General features: G+C 45.2%; 2 protein-coding genes across 3 annotated transcripts in view; both read right to left on the bottom strand.

Moving 5' to 3' along the window:
• The window catches only part of WDR88 (WD repeat domain 88), a 38,561-nt gene extending 21,822 nt beyond the window's left edge, over positions 1–16,739 (bottom strand). The window contains exons 1-6 of the mRNA XM_063109932.1: positions 16,230–16,739; positions 9,672–9,782; positions 7,353–7,441; positions 6,068–6,131; positions 3,549–3,687; positions 2,197–2,326 (exon numbers count right to left, since the gene is read on the bottom strand). Coding sequence (XP_062966002.1) covers positions 2,197–2,326; positions 3,549–3,687; positions 6,068–6,131; positions 7,353–7,441; positions 9,672–9,782; positions 16,230–16,739 — 1,043 coding nt within the window. The remainder of the gene's footprint in view (positions 1–2,196; positions 2,327–3,548; positions 3,688–6,067; positions 6,132–7,352; positions 7,442–9,671; positions 9,783–16,229) is intronic.
• An 883-nt stretch (positions 16,740–17,622) lies between these two features.
• Positions 17,623–18,324, bottom strand: part of GPATCH1 (G-patch domain containing 1) — a 41,569-nt gene continuing 40,867 nt past the window's right edge. For both annotated transcript variants that reach the window (XM_063111507.1, XM_063111508.1), the window contains one exon: positions 17,623–17,882. In XM_063111507.1, the coding sequence (XP_062967577.1) occupies positions 17,852–17,882 (31 nt within the window). In that variant the 3' untranslated portion in view covers positions 17,623–17,851. The remainder of the gene's footprint in view (positions 17,883–18,324) is intronic.

Below are 18,324 nucleotides of genomic sequence, written 5' to 3'. Positions count from 1 at the left end.
CATCAGAAAGGAAGACAGAACATGGTAAGCAAAAAAAAGGGGGGGTGATAAAGATAATGGACTTTCCTTCTCCTCAGGAGTTTTCCAAATTATGCTTGACAGTTGAGGCAAAAAATTATAAAAAGCACTTATATTTACTCTTTGCAAACTTCAAAATCAGTTGAGAATGTGGATTTTCAAAATCTTCCAGCCAGCCTTATAACACCAAGGTCACAGGTTCAGAGCCCCCTACTAGCCAGCTGCCAAAAACAAAACAAAAAATCTTGCTTCAAGGCCAGCTATATAATTGTCCGGGTCCAGTGGAAAATTAAAGTGCATGGTCCGAGTTCCTCAAAAAGCTAAACATAATATTATCATACGACCCAGCAATTCTGCTCCTAGGTATGTAGCCAAAAGGATTGAAAGGCGAGACTCAAACAGATACTTGTATGCCAATATTCATTGCCATATTATTCACAATAGCTAAAAGGTGGAAGCAACCCAAGCGTCCATCAACAAATGAATAGATAAAACGTGGCATATACATACAATGCGTACTGTTCAGTCATAAAAAGGAATGAGGTTCTGATACATGCTACAACATGGATGAATCTTAAGGACATTATTTTAAGTGAAATAAGTCAGTCACAAAAAGACAAGTAAGGTATGATTCCTCTTATATGATAATATCTAGAATAGGCAAACTCATAGAGACAGAAGGTAGAATAAAGGTTACCAGGGGCTGGGGGCAGGAGGAGTGGGGAGTTATTGCTTAATGGGTACAGAGTTCCTGTTTGGGGTGATGAAATGGTTTTGGAAATAGATAGTGGTGATGGTTGCACAACACTGTGGATGTAAGTAATGCCAGTGAACTGTAAACTTAAAAATGGTTAAAATGGCAAGTTTTATGTCGTATATATTTTACCACAATTAAAAATTATAGTAATGTAATATTCCCAAAACTACTGAATTAATTTTATATGGGTAAATTTCATGGTATGTGAATTATATCTCAATACAGCTGTTTAAAAAATAAAGGAAGAAAGAAAAAGGAAACCATTGTTTCTGGAGGGAAACAAGGGTTACAAGATATGACAGGGATATTTTTTCACTGTGTGTCCTTCTGTACCTTTTAAATTTTGTACTGTGTTGCATGTTTTACATTTTCAAAACGTAAGTTACATATTTTTGAAACTAAAAAATGCAAGGTTCTTTGTTCAGAAATTATTAAGAATTTTGAAACAGAGTGTGGGGCAATTCTGAGTGTGGGCCCTGCATGACCTCAGATGTCACATGCCATGAAGCCAGCTCTGCCCTGTAGCTCTGAGACTTCTTGCCTCTATATTTTCTTGCTAAAACCTACATTTCCAGAAAAACAAACAAACCAAAAAAAACACATAAATCCAAGGTAAATCAAAACTAGCAATAGACATTTCATTATTTCCCTTCTCCACAGCCACACCCATTGGGGCCACAGAATGGAGTGGACTGGAGCTGCAAGTGCCTGGGCTGCCCTCACCCCCTCACTGCCCCCAGCCAGCGGCTCGAAGGAGCAGTGCACAACCCCTGACCCAGGCTTTCACTGGGTGGCCAGCATTGTGCTAAGGACCCTCTTCGTGTGTTATCGCGTTCAGACTTCACCTCTGCTCCTTTGCAGGAGAGGAAACTGAGGCCCCAGGTCACACAGGATGGGAACCTACTCCCATTTAATGGCTGGCCAGACCACCATAGGAAAGCTGTCCCGGGCCAGCCAAACTCATAACCGAGGCAAGCAGGCAGGGTGACTGGTATATATGCATTCTGGGATCCTAACTCCAGGGCCTGCTGGAAAGGACCCACCCCATTTGGTAGTGGCCACCTGCAAGGAGTGGCCACCTGCAAGGTAATCCTTGCAGATCCTAAGTGTTCAAGTCTTGCCATTTCACAGGAGATGCTGGAAATTCACATTTTTGCTGGGGCTCCACACAATGTTTTCCAGTGTTGGCTCACTTTGAACAAAATGCATCTGAGGCCTGGCCCGGCCTGGCCTATAGGCCACAGCAGGTGGCTTTCCCCCAGCCTGCCTGTCCCCAGCCTCCTTGAGGAGCACCCAGGACCAAGCTGGAGATGCATCCACATGGACGCTGGCTTGAATGTGAATCCAGGAGGGCATGAATGGTGATGTCCCACCCACCTCCCTGCTGCAGGATGCCACCGGCTTCCCGGGACCCTCCTCACTTTGTGATGGTGAGCAAGGTGGCCTGGGATGTAACATCCCAGATCTTGATGCACCTGTCCAGTGAGACGGAAGCCACCTTCTGGCTGTCAGGATCAAAGCAGCATGCCGTGATCGACCTTCTGTGATGATCTGCAGTACAGGGAAAGTGACTCGTTGGGCCACATGAACCACATGGCCTGGGGAGCTCACCGGCTCCCCCAGCCAGTGATGATATCAGGGAAACACATTTCTGGTTTTCATAAGGGACTGTTCACAAACGCTTCCTGAGTGCCTACCATGTGCCGGGCTTTGAACAGTGAGCACGGCTGACCTGCTCCCTGGCCCCGCAGAGCTCACAGTCTGATGGAGGAGACACCCTTGAGCAGGCAATGACCTGCCATGGGCTGAGGGCCATGAGAGGAGTGGTCATGGCTCTCAACCAGCAGAAGCCTGTCCCACCCTCAAGGGTCCAGGAAGGGCTCTAAAAGCCAGCAAGGGAAGCAGGAAAGGAAGAGCACTCCCTGCAGAAGGACAGCACGTGCAAAGGCCTGGAGGTGGGCTGGAGCATGGAGAAGTGGGGCGTGCAGCTAGAGCTTCTAGTGCAAGAAGTGACAACTGAGGGGGTCTGTTAAGGGGCAAATGCGATCTGTGGGGCAGTGCACATCATGGCTCCATGTTGATAAAAATCAACGTAAAGGACATAGGCAAAGTAGTATGGTGTGCTTAACACACACACATACACACACACACACACACACACAGTTCAGGAGGGCCACCCAGCAACCTATTAATAATAGATACCTCTGGGGAGGAGACAGGACAGGTACAGTAGCCTTTTGCTTTTACTTTACATAACAAAATTTTTTAACAATGGTTATGTGTTTTTTAAACTTTTTTTTTTTTGAGGTAACTGTAAACTGACATGCAGGTGGAAGAAATAACACAGGGAGACCCGGTATGCCCTTCACCCAGTTTGTTCCCCCATGAAAACATCTTGCTCAATGATGATATAGTATCACCACCAGGAAATTGACATATGGTGATTATTATTTTCATATTTTAAAAATGCAGGTAAAATTATTAAGAAGGCTGAGCTTCCACACAACAAAAGACTAGGCTTTCAATGTCTACATGAGGTTGGAGCAGAACATTGTTTCATTTGTTACAAGACTGAATGGAAAAGCATTAACTGAAAAGGATAGGTCTCGGTTTTAAATGTCTGTGCTTTTATCAGTCGATGTCTCAGCTTTAATGATGTGGTTACATCATTACAGTTTCATCAAATTAAGCAACTGAAAGTGTCTCTCAGTCAGTTGATAAGCGGCCATTGCTATGGTGGACAGAACAGAGCAGGGAGCCCTTGCGACCTCACCTTTGATGAACGATATGGTGGTGGTATTCTCTGCATCCATTATGCAGATTCCATGATCCACATCCAAGCCTGCGACCACATATTTACCATCAGGAGAAAATTTACAGGAGACTATGAAGGTATCGTGGCTGACTTTCCACTGAAATGGGGCAACAATCAAAAGGTTGTTTTCTCTCTAGCCCAGCCACCCAGTACAACTCTCTCGGATGATGGAAATGTTCTATCTATGCACTACCCAGTGTGGTAGCTGCTGGTCACACATAGTCACTGAGCACTTGCAATGAGTTAGTGCAAAAAGGAACTGAATTTTTAAGTTTGTTTAATTTTAATTAAGTAAGTAAATAAATAAATGTAATGAATTAATCTGCATCTGGGACAGATGAGCATCTAGCAGAACTGTAAGCAAGGTTCTAGAAATGGCCAACTTTATTCCTGGCCAGTTCAGCAAACATGTGTTTATTGAATGTCTGCCCTGTGCCTGGCGCTGTGGACAAGATACTATAGCCCCAGACCCTCACGGTCCCCTGGAGGAGGCTGGCAGCAAACCATAAGAAGGGGACAATTAGCTACTCAACAATCTAGGAAAGGAGGATCTCTCTAGATGTTCTAAATTATGGTATTGCCCACAAATTCTTCAACAGTCCTCCCTCCAAAAGATGGAACCTAATTCCCCTACTCTTGAGTGTGGACTGGATGTAGTGACTCACTTTTAATGGCTAGAATATGGCAGAAGGGATAGTGTGTGACTAGGTTATAAAAAAAATCATGACTTCCTCCTTACTCCTTCTCGGATCAATTGCCCTGTGGGAGTTAACTGTCGGGTCCTGAGGACATTCATACAGCCCTGTGTCTCCAGGGAGACCCACATGGCAATGAACTGAGGGCTCCTGCTGCAGCCATGTGAGTGAGCCATCTTGGACAGGGACCCTTCAGCCCCAGTGGAGCCTAAGATGACTGTAGCCCTAGATGACTTCTTAACTATGACCTCACAAGAGACCGGAGCCTGAACCACCAGTTAAGCTACTCCTAGATTTCCGACTGTCAGAAACCATGTGAGATAATAAATGTCGTTGAAGCTGCTAGGCTTTGGAATAATTTGTCAAGCAGCAGTAGATAACTAATTCTGCTCTATAGTTGGCAAGTGGCATGGATTACTTATGCAACAAAAATAAATAAAACTACTAAATAAAGGTTAAAGAAGAAAAAGAAAAACACATCAAATAGAAAAACTGGCTAGAGACAAGAAAAGGAAATTTATAAGAGAAGAAATAAACATTTTTCACCTACCAAATTGGCTAATTTTTCTAAAAAAACCATGATACCTGGCATATGAGGATGGGAAATAGGGATCTCTCCTCAAGTGCCTAGGGTATGAGTTGGCACAGCTTTCTGGAATGCATTTTTTAAAAGCTCCATGATTCTATACCACTTAAATTATCAATGAAGTTTAGTTATATATCCTCAAGAAATATTGAAGTGTATGTATAAAAAAATATGTAAATGGTTCCCACTGTAGCATTGCTTATAATAGAAAAAAATAAAACAGCTTTAACGTCCTATAACAGGAAATGGTAAGATAAGACCTGCCCTGTCTGTTTAGTGGAATCCCATACATCCATGAAAAAGGAGATGTTGATTTTTAAGTGGGAAAAGAGTCAGGGCCCAGAAAGCATGTGCATAATGACAGTATGTTTGCTAACAAAACATACTTGTCTATGCTCATGTGTAAACATGTGTGTCGAGAAAAAGACACCAAGATGTTAACTATAATCTCTGAGTGGTGGTTTTAAAGTATTTTTGTTTTTTTTTTCATAAACTTGGCTTATATTGTCTTTCTAAAAATTTTTACAATGACTATAAATTGACCTTTGTACTAAGAAGAAAGGTTTTTTTGTTTGTTTGTTTTTAAGGAGAGAAAATAAGAGGAAAGGAGAGGGGAATAAAGAGCTGCTATGTGACGGACAGCAGAGGTGGAGACAGGAGGCCTGGAGCAGGCCCCCGAGCAGGGCTGAGGCTGCCTGGGCAGGCAAATAGGAGAAGGAGGGGATTTCAGGCCTATTTAGAGGGACGGAAGGTGGCTCCCTCCAAGCTAAAGGCAGAGCAGATTAGGAAGAGCCTGGAGCCCTAGTTCTTGGGCCATATGGCCTTTGTCTCATGGCCTCAGCCCTACTTCCTACTTCATCCAATCCAAACATCCTGGAATGCCATCCCTTTCTCCCACACCTTCTTTCTGTACATTCAAACCCCTCCCATCTTTCAAGCAGAAGCCCTCTCTGCTGTTCTAGGATGATTTCCTCCCCCATTGCCCACTCTCCCTCATCTGCTTCCTCCAGACTTTGCAAGAAATGGCTACCATAGGGTGCTGTTTATATCTGCATCTCGGGTCCCTGAGAAAATCCTCCTTTCTTGGAAGACTGGAGCTTTTGTCATCTCCCCTCACCCTGGGTCCAGCCCAAAGCTACCTAAGGCCCAGTCAAGATCCCATGCCACAATGACCCCTTGGGGCAGGGCATACGTACCAGCAGCTTGCCTGTTTCAAGGTCCCAAGCCCTCACTGTTTTATCATAGGATGCTGCAATAATTCTGGAAATAAAATGACAAACACTCAGTCTTAATGACAGAGACAATTATACCTGTGGTTTCTAGGAGAACTTTTTCTTCTTTTTATAACTGAGCAAATAACACAATAATCTTTCAAAAGATGGTTCATGATCCCCACTGGGAACCACTGAAACTCACTGAAAACAGAGAGAACCTAATACAAAAGGCACTACAGCACCATTATATTCCTTAATCCTTCAGCCACAAAAGAACAAAAATATGTTCTTTTATATTTAGGGCTTTAAAAGTATCATTTGTTCTGTTCTATAATTTATGTCTTCTTCTAAGGGGATCTCTGGAACTGACAAGGATCGATCACTTCCCCTCTCTGTTCACATGTCTATCTTTTTACAGGAAAATGCTTTAAAATAGACTGCTCATTTTGTTCTGATATGTTTTCTTGTACATTTAGCAAAAAAATATAAATGTACCTTTGTCTTCTTATATTGCATGTTTCTGTGGCAAAGTGTGTCCTCTGTCTAAGATAAATTCTCATGAAACTCAAATCCCCATACTAGTTTTATATTAGTATATTAGTTTTGTAGCTGCTGCTCAAGGTAAAAGTAACCCCATTTCAAAGCAAATTCTCAGGTTGGCTGGTTAGTTCAGTCACTTAGATAGAGTGCAGCCATATAACACCAAGGTCACGGGTTCAGATCCCTTTACTGGTCAGCCGCCAAAAATAATAATAATAATAATGATAATAATAAAGCAAATTCCCTTGTTTGTAACAGGCCCATCTCACATCTGTGTGAGTGGATTTAAGCAAATGCATCCCAGAGGCCCTTCTCTGTGTGTCACTGCCTCCCAGCCTGACCCTTTCAGGATGACAGCTCAGGCATGCTCCTGCTTCCCCAGGCCTCAGTTCCCCTGGGAAATGAGGGCCTGGACTAAATTGCTAACACTCCTTTCAGCTGCACCAGTTTCCATGTGACTACAGAAAAGAAACTTCACAAAGAAAATTCAGACTGGCTTTGTATAAGCCACAATAAATTTTCTCTTTTAAGCACTTTAAATTTTCAAAGTGTTGTCATGTTTACTTGATTCTCACAGCAGAAAAATGCAAACCCTGCGGCCAACATAGGGGAATATGGCTGTTTATTTGCTGTTTAAAATTTTTTGAAAAGCAACCAAAACTGTCACTGACATGCCTGTACACTGGCCTGCTTGCTTGCTCTCAGTGTAAAACAAGAGAAAGGTCACCTTCTGCTGTCGGCTGTGACACTGCACTCTAAAACAGGAGCATTGGGCCCTTGCTCAAAATCTCGAACCACAGATCCATCAGCAGCATCCTCAAATCAATGGGAGAGAGAGGGAGAGAGAGTGGTCACTGCCGTGTTCTCTGAAATCATGAACTGAGGCCAGTATCAGCACTCAGCTTCTCTACAGAAGCAATATATGAGAACCACATAGTCCTGCGACTCCCACTCAGCCTCAAAGGGCGAAAGGACTTTCCAGCACCTCCCCCAAGCAGGAAGAACACCCTCACCATCCTTGGCATACACAGAAAACAAAATTCCACAGGCACCAGATGGCAACTTACCACTCTGCAGAGCTGCAAACAGATAATTTTCTCATTCTCTGAGGCTTTGCAGAATCTAGCAGTATCTTTCAAGAACTTTTTTTAAAAAGTTCACACCCTTTGACCCAGCAATTCTACTCTAAGGGGGTCTCTCCTAAGGAAATAACCAGGATTGTGGTCTTTTGCCTCAAAAGGTTCAGCATGCATTGTAGGTGATGGCAAAAACACTGGCAACAGTCTAGGTGTCCATCTAAAGGGAAATGGCTAAAACAAATTGTGGCACACCCAGCCGTGGGGCACTGTCAGCGGCCACCAATCATGCTGATGGTCAATAACAAGAGAATTCAATGAGCACAAAGCAGGAAACCAAAGCAGAAGGGTGTCTGTGGTAGCAAAGATGTGTCGACAGCTTTTCAGGATAGGCAGGGGTGGAAAGTCCCCTTACAACAAATGTTATTGGTGGTGGGGGTGGGGACACTGGGACATATTTCCTGGGACAGAGAGAGGCTGGCTCATGGGAAGGAGGGATAAGAGGTGGCAGAGGCGTAAGTGACTGTATGGGGTGGGTGGGCATGGGACAGGCGGGCAGCAAGGGTAAGGAGGCCACCGTGGGGAACCAAGGACATCTCGATGAATGCTCCTAATTTTGGGGCAATGACCAAAATGGAAACTGGCAGATTTCTCCTTATGGAGACAAGAGCCCTTCAGCCAACACAGACTGAAACCCCTTTGAGTCCTTCTGCTGACTCGAAAGGAGAAAAGAACATGGAAGAATCTGAAGATAACAAAGCAAAACACACACTTGGAAAGTGACCATCCCCCACCCTCTGGACGATGACAACAGCAGAGACCCCTCAACCCTGGGGCTTCCCTGTTACCCCAGAGGGTTAGGAAGGGGTCTGAGGTTTCCAGAGAAACCAGCAGTTTTCCCAACAAGGAAAAGATGGAGCTCTCAGGCTGTGGGGGCTCTGGGTGTGACAGCGTTTGTAAGGGCAGCAGCAGAGGGAGCGGGTGGAGGTCTGTTGGGGCCCAGTGTGGGCAGGAAGGCCTTGGGGCAGCCCCAGCACACAGCTGGTCCTGATAGGCATGGGGAGGTTCAGGGAGGCCCAGTAGGTCATGTAACCACCCAGGGTCACACAGCTAGTGGGTCCTAAATGTGGGGTCTGAACCCACTTGGACAGCCCCCAACCACTTCTGCCTGGTCAGCTTGGCGTTGGCACCCACTGACAACACAAAAGTTGCTCCTCTGAGGTCATCTGTAGGGTGAGTGGCCATCCTCCACCCAGTTACCCAAACTATAACCCAGGAACCAGTCTTGACTCACTCCACCCTGTCCCCCTTCCTGTCCCTGAAGCCAGGAGAGATAGCAAAACTCCCAACTGACTGTCCTCCCCCATAGTCAACAGACCCAACTACACAGCCATCTGCAGCCTGGCCCCTGGTAGCCATTGCCATCCCCCAGCCCTGCTCCCTTCTCACCCTCTCCTGACTGACCAGTACTGTCCCCAGACAGGCCTGCCAGGTTCTGCTGGCTATGCCCACAAGAGTTTGGAAGGATTCCACGTGGCCACCTCTCTGCAACTTCATCGGAACATCATACCCCTAACCCTTGTGCCCGTGCCTCTTGCACCTTGGGGTGCTGTTCTGGGCTCAGGCCTGCCTCTCTCAACCACTCCCCATGAGCAGGTCCCAGGCTAGGCCACCTCTCTGTCCTCTGAGACCACGCAGCCTATACCAGTCTCTGTGGATGGAACTGAGTGTCCAGATCCACAGCTATGGCTGCAGCTGGCAGCACCTACACTAACTTCATCTGTCTCTGGGGACTTGACTCTACAGAGGACCCTCACTTTCTCTTCCTTCCTACACTTTGCTCAGAAGGCCTTACAAACCTTTGGCATCCTGGAGTGTCAGGGAACTCAGTACTGTGGGACTGTCCACAAGAGATGCCTAAGCTTATGAGATATTTCAGTTCCAGGAGAAACTAACACCAGGCCACCTACCCACAGCTTTACAGTGGAGTCATAGGAGCCACTGAGGAGCTTCGTATCATCCACACAGAAGTGACAGGAACTCACAACATGCTGGTGCCCACTCAGAATTTTAAATGGGATCTGAAAAAAGAATTCAAATGAGTTCAACAAGGCTGCAGGGTACAAGGCCAATATACAAAAATCAATTGTATTTCTAAACACTTGCAATGAACAATCCAGAAAAAAACCTTAAAAACTCCATTTACAAAAGCATCAGAAAGAATAAATGGAATAAAGGAACTATAAAACTTATACTCTGAAAATTACAAAACGTTGTTGTAAGAAATTAAGGACATAGATAAATGGAAAGACATCCCATGTTCGTAGATGGGCAGACTTAATATTGTTAGATAACCATATTCTCCAAAATGATCTACAGATTCCAAACCATTCCATCAAAATTCAAGCTGACTTCTTTGTAGAAATTGATATGCTGATCCTGAAACTTATAGGGAGGTTCAAGAGAACCTGAATAGCCAAAATAATCTTGAAAAAGAAGAAGAAAGGCAGAGGTCTCACACTTCCTTATTTTGAAACTCACTGCAAAGCAACTGTTGTGGATTGATTGAATTGTGTTCCCCAATGTCCATAAATCAGAAGCTTAATTCCCATTGTAACTGTTGAAGGTAGGAAATCCTAATATGGTAATTGAAAGGTGGGCCCTTGAAGAGGTGATTAACTTGATGGTTTAATAGTGGTTAGGGGCATGGTTCTGAGGGCTTTAAAATGAGAGCATGTGAGAGTCTCTCTCTCTGCTCCACCATTTTCTGCCATGTGAGACCCCTGCATTGCTGTAAAGCCACCACCAAAGAAAATCCTCACCAGATGTGTTCCCTGGACTTTGGACTTCCCAGCCTCTGAAACTGTAAGTGTGGAATATACTATAAAGCATAGGTACTTCACATGGCCTGGTTTTCCAAAGCCTTGCAGTTTCAAACATTGACCTTGCAAGGACTGGAAATTTCCCTCAGGCTATAAGTCTCTGTTACAAGATAAGGATTGTAGCACAGCAGGTTGCTGGCTCAAAGACAGACTAGTTACTGATTGTTATATAAAGATACTGAGAAATTGCTATAGGAAGGAATGTTTGCTAAGATCAAACTGTTGTTGATAGAACCACTTAATTGCCTTACTGGAATGTCATCTGGCTTGTTTCACTGAAAGTTACCAGCCTATATTGTTAAACTATAACCCCACCTATGTCTCTTCCTGTAACTTCCTGGTCTGGAAAATAAATGCAGGGAAAGAACCCCAATTCGGTGTTAATTTCCCAAGGAAGGGATCCCTCTCTCTTGAGGGTTCCTGCAGGAGATTAACCACTTCGGGGCCTCTCACTGCTCAGTAGCGATAGGCTTTGAGTAATCCTTTGCATCTCCGTCACCCAGGGGAAGTGGGGTGACAAATCTGTGGGGGGCGAAGTAACGCAAAGCAACAGTAAGCAATAAATTTCATTTTTCTTTATAAATCACCCAGTTTCAGGTATTTCATTATAAACAGCAGAAACAGACTAATACAGCATATTAGTGTATTTTGTCATAAACAACAGAAACAAATAGTGTATTAGTCTGTTTTTGTTGCTTATGACAAAATACCTGAAAGTGGGTGATTATTATAAAGAAAAACAAAATTTATTGCTTATAGTTTCTGCGACTGGGAAGTCCAAAGTCCATCTGGTGGTGGCAACAGTGACCCAGGCATCTCACATTGCAAGATGGTGGAAGTAGAGAGAGTAGGGAGAGAAAGAGAGACAGACTCTCCTCTTCTTTTAAAGCCCTCAGAACCATACCCGTGACCATCATTTTTAATCCATTCACTACTGCACAATCCTACAGTCCAATCATGTCTTCAAGGCCTCGCCTTTCAATAACCATAATAAGATTTCCCACCCTCTTAACAGTCACAGTGGGGACTAAGTTTCTAATACATAAAACTTGGGGGACACAATTCAAGCTTTCATGGAGTTTTGGGGGGACATAATTCAATCCACCACATACAGCAACTAATTACACTATGGTACTGGCATAAAGATAGGCCAGAAAGAAACATTCACATTTCTACTCAACTGATTTTTGACAAGGTTGCCAAGACAATTAAATAGGAAGACTTTAAATAGGAAGTCTTTTTAACAAATTGTGTGGGAACAACTGGGTATCCACATGAAAAAAAATGAAGTTACACCCTTACCACAAATCATCATGACTTGCATTAGGCATGGTTTCTTAGATATGACATCCAAAGCACAATCAACAACAGCAAAAATAGATAAACTGGACATTACCAAAACTAAAAACATTTGTCCTTCAAAGAACACCAAAAAAAATGAAAAGACAATACCACATAACGGGGAAAAAGTTTTGCAAATCATATATCTGATAAGGGACTCATGTCTAGAATATTTAAAGAACTCTTACAACTCAACAATAAAAAGACAAACCACTCAATTAAAAACTAGGCAAAGGATCTGAATGGACATTTCTCTAGAGAAGATATGCCTTTGTTTGATAGCACATGAGAAGATTCTCAACATCATTAGCCATCGGGAAAATACAAATAAAAACCATAGTATAATACCACATCATATCCATTAGGATGGCTATAATCAAAGTCACATAATAAGTGATGGCAAGGATGTGAAAAAATTGGAACCCTCATACACTGCTAGTGAAAATGTAAAATCGTGCAGCTACTTTGGAAAATTGTTTGGCAGCTCCTCAAAAAGTTAAACATATGAATTCAGCAATTTCACTATTAGGTATATACCCCAGAGAAATGAAAACAGACATACAAAAACTTGTATATATGTACAGAATGTTCATAGCAGCATTATTCATTAAGTCGAAACAACCAAAATGTCCATCAACTGATGAATGAATTAATAAAATATATCATGGCCATATAATGGAATACTATTCCACAATGAAAAAGGCATGAAGTACTGATACATGCCACAACCTGGATAAACTTTGGAAACACTATGCTAAGGAAAAAAGTCATAAAAGACCACTTACGGCTTGACTCTATTACTATGAAAGGTCTAAAATAGGCAAATCTATAGAGACAGAATGTAGATTGGTGGTTGCCTAGAGTTCGTCTATTTTTTCTTTCCTTTCCTTTCCTTTTTTTCTTTTTTCTTTCTTTCTTTTTTCTTTTTTTTTTTTTTTTTTGGCGACTGGCTGGTACGGAATGATTGCCTAGAGTTGGGAGGACAGATTACGGGAAAATAAGGCATGACAGCAAATGAGTATGGGGTTTCTTTGTGGGGTGATGCAAATGTTCTAAAATTGATTATGGCAATGGTTGCACAACACTGTGAACACACGAAAAACTACTGAATTGTACACCTTACATAGTTGGATTACACGGTATGTGAATCATAGCTCAGGAAAACGGGAAACAAAAGGATAAAAGGAGCAAGCCTGAAAGTGTTCTGCTCCCCTGTCCCCCTCCTCCCCACGGCGACGTATTACTGGGAGTGCGTGTGCGGGGATGTGTGGACGCTGAGTTGGGGGAGTGTGAAGGGCTGTGGAGGAATGTGCGACGCAGAGACCAGAGGTTTGGGCTCTGCTTCCAGGCAGCGCGGGGACACGGGGACGCGGATTCGGCCGCCAGGGGGCGTAGGCAAAACCGGACTGGAGGTGGCCGCGGATGCAGCGGCTGCGGGCGCGTTGGGGACGCCTTCCAGGGGCAGACTCCAGCCCTGGGGACGAGACTCCACTTCCCTGGCTCCTGGCTCCGCCCCTCGCGGCCCCAGCTCCGCCCACCCCGCAGCTGCTTCTGCCTCGCGGCAACGCCACGGGTTTGGATTATTTCTCCAAGTACGAAAGCAGAACTCCATCATGGAAAGGGAGATCAGCAAGAGGAGAAAAACAATCCCACCACCCCCACTGCGGACCCTTCTGGGGACCTCCTTTCAGACTTTTTTCTGTGCATAGTCCTTTGGGGGCGGTTACGTTTCGGAGGCGCTAACAAAAGCCATGCAGAGTATAGTCCAATTTGTATAAAAGCAAGAAAATGGTTCTTTTTTTCATACGTGTGGCGTTCATTCATTTGTTCAACAAATTACATCTGGAGCGTCTCGGCTCATGCAGCCTTGATCCAGGTGCTGCGGCTCCAGGGGAACCGAGGAGCCAAGTGCGCAAGCGCGAGGAGTGCGCGGTTGGCAGCCAGTGAGCTCTGCAGGGACTGAAAGGATTCCTGCTCCCACCGGAGGGGACCTCAGGCCGTGCCAAACTATGGAGTAGACAAGTGACCTGGGCTGCTTTAGACCGGCGGTCAGAGAGGGCCTCCCCAGGAGGTGATGTCCGCTGGAGGGAGGGTGTGAGCTCCGTGGGGAGAAGGACAGTGAGGACACCTGAGGCCGGACCTGCTTGAAGATCGGTAAACAGAGGGGAAGGAGAGAACAGGGAGATACGCCAGATTTGAAATGACCTGGAAGGTCATGGCCAGACCTCCGGACTTCAATTTAAATGCTCCAGGAATCCATGGGGAGGTTGGGGGCCAATTATTAAAAACATATTGTGACACATCTGCGTGTGAGCGTGCATTAAATCAAGGCCAAGAATAAAACGCTGTCGTTGAGAGCGTTCTTTAGCAGACCGTCTCAGAGATGTTGATGACATCATCTGGCCTTGGAACATTACTATTTCTGCGTTGTGCGCCTTCATTTTAAAGGATCACTTGTTAACATCTGCATTGAGCACACAACCACAGTAAGCTCAGTACATAAACAACTCCAAAGTGTTTTGTTTTCAGTCCTTGCTCCTCTCTCTTTATTCTAGACCTTTTTACTTAACTTCTTAGTTCTGATTTTTTGTTCTTTGTTTTCCCGAATGCTCCCTTGAGTAACTTTTTCCTCCAAGTGAGGCATCTTTGCAGCTCTGAAGAAAATGCCTTTCTTGTTGTCTTGTCAGGGATCAGCACTTTGGCCAGGTAGAAAATTCTTAGGTTACGAACTTCGCCCTCAGAGCTCTATAGAACTTCTCCGTATCTGTCAGCCTAGCAGATGATAAAAACCCAGGCCAAAAAACATGAGGAACCACCCGAATGTGCATTCATAAGACTGGATAAATAAATCAGGGATGGCTACCCAATGGGATACGATACATCCACAAAAAAAAGAACAAGGAACCTTTTTATGTGCCGATATGTAAAATCTCTACAATACACTAAGTGGAAAGATAAAAAGCAAGGTGCAGAAGGGGTGTATGGTATGCATCCACTTATGTAAAAAACAAAAAGAGGGTAGGAAATATTTCCCCAAGGATAGGAGCATTCCTGCTGGTATGCACATAAAATATCTCTGTAAGGGTATGTATTCCCTATGGGCGGAAATGAGGTAGTTGGGGGGGGGGGGCAAGGGTGCTGGAGACACTTTTCATTGTTTAAAAAAAAAAAACTTTTGCATCTATTGAATTTGAACCTTGGGTTCTATTGAGAATATAAATAAAATTCGCTGTGCTCTCCTTTAATTTTGCTTAAAAATCAGAATATCACAAGTAAAAGCACAACAAAGCACTGAAATGCAAATTTGCTTTCTTTTCAGCCTTCCCTCAGGGAGACCCCAATGTTCCCCTTGGGGGAGGAGGGCTGTCAGCCAAGTGACAGTCCCTGTTGTGGATTCTGCTGCACCACATTCTTCTGACCACTACAGCAGCCTCAATCTTAATCTGATCCCAGGCTTTTCTGCTTCCTATGCTTGCAACTCAGGCTCTCGTCAGGCATAGTTACATTTCCCTCCAATCTTGTACCAAACTGGACTGTCTCTTTCTGTGTCTTCAGCTCACTGTTTCTTTCCATGTATATTACTTTTCCTCTCCAACACTCTTATATGTATATTGGCTCTTCTGGGTGTCTCCTCCATGCCTCTTAGCTTTTCTCTCATAATTAGTGTTTCTTTCTATTCTTCCTTTGCGTTCTGAGAGAATCCCATAAGCTTTTCTAATTTTCTGTTTCAGTTCTCTGCTCTGATTTTAAAGCCTCCAGGAGGGATTTTGGTGTAGAAGTCCTCTTTTCCATCCCCAGGCATTCCTTCTGCTCACAGATGATTTTCTCTTCCCAGCCACCACCCTTTGCTTTATCAATGCAGTGTCCATCAAACATCACCAAGAATACAGCGTAGTGTTGTTAGATTTCTCCTTCCTTTTCCTCCTGAAGCTCCTTCACCGACCCTCGGGGGCATTTGGGACTGTGGCCCCGCAGAGACCACACAGGGTCTGGCTTGGGTCAGGGTACGCAGCTTAGGAATAGCGTCTTCTCCCCAGAGGTGTCCTTGTTTCTCCAGCGCGGCAGCGGGGGAAGCCCCAGCCACCCCGCACCTGCTCCAGCTGGCCCTGCCGCAGCCACTTCTGAGCCTTTGCCCGCTAGGGTGTGCCGCAAATAGGGCACTGGGCCCAGAACTTCACTGGGGTCCCTGGCAAAGCCAGGGGGGGGTCCCCCATGGGGACCTCGCCATCCCGGCACCCTCTCCCACCCCCACTACAACGTATGGGGAACAGGCCACTGCCCCCTCACCCCGGGGACAGTTCTGACCTTGGAGAGCGGCTCGTGATCACCCCAGAACTTCTTTTCCCGCGTCTCGTCCTTCTTGGGCGGCGGTAGGGCTCTGTCCAAGGCCAGGGGATCAAGGGTGGCCGCCAGCATCCGGTCCTGGCGCGCCTCCGGGAGCGACATCTTGAAACCGTCGAAGGCTCTCACTAGGGTCGCCCAGGGCAGCCTGCGGGGCCAATGCGCGCTGGTGGCGATCGGGGTTGAACGCTTCCCGCCCTCGCCGGGGGCTTTCGGGAAGGCCATCACAGAGCCCGGCCTGCCGGTGGCCTCCCAAGGGCCTGGCCAGGAACGGTGGCACCACGAGCCCACGCCCTGCACCCGGCCCTTGGAACCCACGCGCCACCCTGACCTGACGATCTCGCTGCCTCCTCGCCAGCCAGGTGAAAGGTGGTGCCTCCCACCGCGGAATGAGGTTATTCCTAGAAAAATGGGCTCCGCCTTCTGGGCAGAAGAGGAATGAGGCAGACCTGCAAAACCAGCGAGCGACCCCATCCTCCTGCCCGTCCTCCCTTTGAGTCTTGCCGGCTCCCTGTCACAGGGCGATTTCTGTGTGTTCTTTGCCTATGTAGGGGCTCTTGGCCAACACACCTCATTCCAACAGCAGAGAAATGGTCAAGTTACGGAATGGCCTTTGTATGAAATAACATGCAGCTATAAGGGGTGGTTCACACAATTTATAAGAGCATGAGGGAAATGAAATATCGATCACAGTGCCAATGGAAGTAATAGAGAACAAAATGCCACCTCTAGTCAGATAGCAGACCCCTGGCTAGAAAAAGACTGGATAGAATTATTTCAAAACATTGAGGAATATTATTCCACCCATCTCTGGGTGGTAAAATTAGAAATAATCTTCTTCCTTCTTCTCTCTCCTTTTAAAATTGTTCTGATCTATGATGCTCCCTTCATAATGTAAAAAATCTGTCCACTTCTTGAAAAAGATCTCATCAGCACACACGAGATGGCCTCAGAGCAGGGACCTAGGGCTGCAGAGCAAGGACCTGGAGCTGGTGTGACCCAGGCTGTGGGTGCACATTCTCCCATTCAGTCTCACCGCCTGTCTCAGACACTTTAGTGACATCTACCCTGAGAGGCTCAGGCCCTCTGCCAGGACCCTGGCTCTGCGCTGCCCACTGGGCTCCTGGCCACCACCAGCAATCCCCAGAGGGTGGCGCCCCACTCCCAAGGAAACAGCAAGAGGGAAAGCAACCACCACCCTCTCTCGCACACACATCCTTCAGTGAGTTCAAACTGTCCTTATTTGGACTCAGCTCTCTTCACATCAAAACCAGAGAAAAGCCTTCCCTTTTATTTTCTTTTTTAAAGTTCTAGAAAATAAAAAAATTGAAAAGAAAATCGAAAAATTTCACTTTAATTAAACTGTTCAGTCTGAATTTTTTCCTCTAACACTAACTGAAGTTAAAAATAGAAACCACTTTCTGCAACCTTTCAAAGCAGCCTTTGAAATGTCAAGGTTTTGAAATTATTTTACAGCAGGAATTTACATATAAATACAATCTGTACAATGTATTAACTGAACAATCCACAATGAGCTTCCATCATGGAGGAGATCTGATACTGGGACAAGCCAGGGCAGAATTCAATTACTGTCTCCTTAGAGGAAGACATTTCAGCCTGGAAAAGAAAACAGAAAAGAGAGAGAAGAAGAATTAGATATAAACTAAAAAACCAAACAGATCCTTGAGGGGTGAGAATGCCAGACCTCTTCCCTCAGTGATAGCGGAATGTCTGCACCTATAAAATACAGGTAATGACCACCCATGATGAAGCATTGTTTAACCTGTGTTCTTTTTTTTTTTTTTTTTTTTTGCCTTTTTCGTGACCGGTACTCAGCCAGTGAGTGCACCGGCCATTCCTATATAGGATCCGAACCCACGGCGGGAGCATCGCTGCGCTCCCAGCGCGCCACGGGCTCGGCCCTAATCTGTGTTCTTAAAATGCTTCTTCTGTTACCCCCACAGAGGTTCACTTACTCACATCTCATATTAGGACCCATTCACAAAAGCAACTTCTAATCCCAGTTTCACTCACCTGCCTCATCTATTGTAAGACCTTT

This window comes from Cynocephalus volans, chromosome 10 (genome assembly GCF_027409185.1).
Source record: "Cynocephalus volans isolate mCynVol1 chromosome 10, mCynVol1.pri, whole genome shotgun sequence".
NCBI lineage: Eukaryota > Metazoa > Chordata > Mammalia > Dermoptera > Cynocephalidae > Cynocephalus > Cynocephalus volans.
This window is presented reverse-complemented; position numbering and strand designations above follow the sequence as displayed.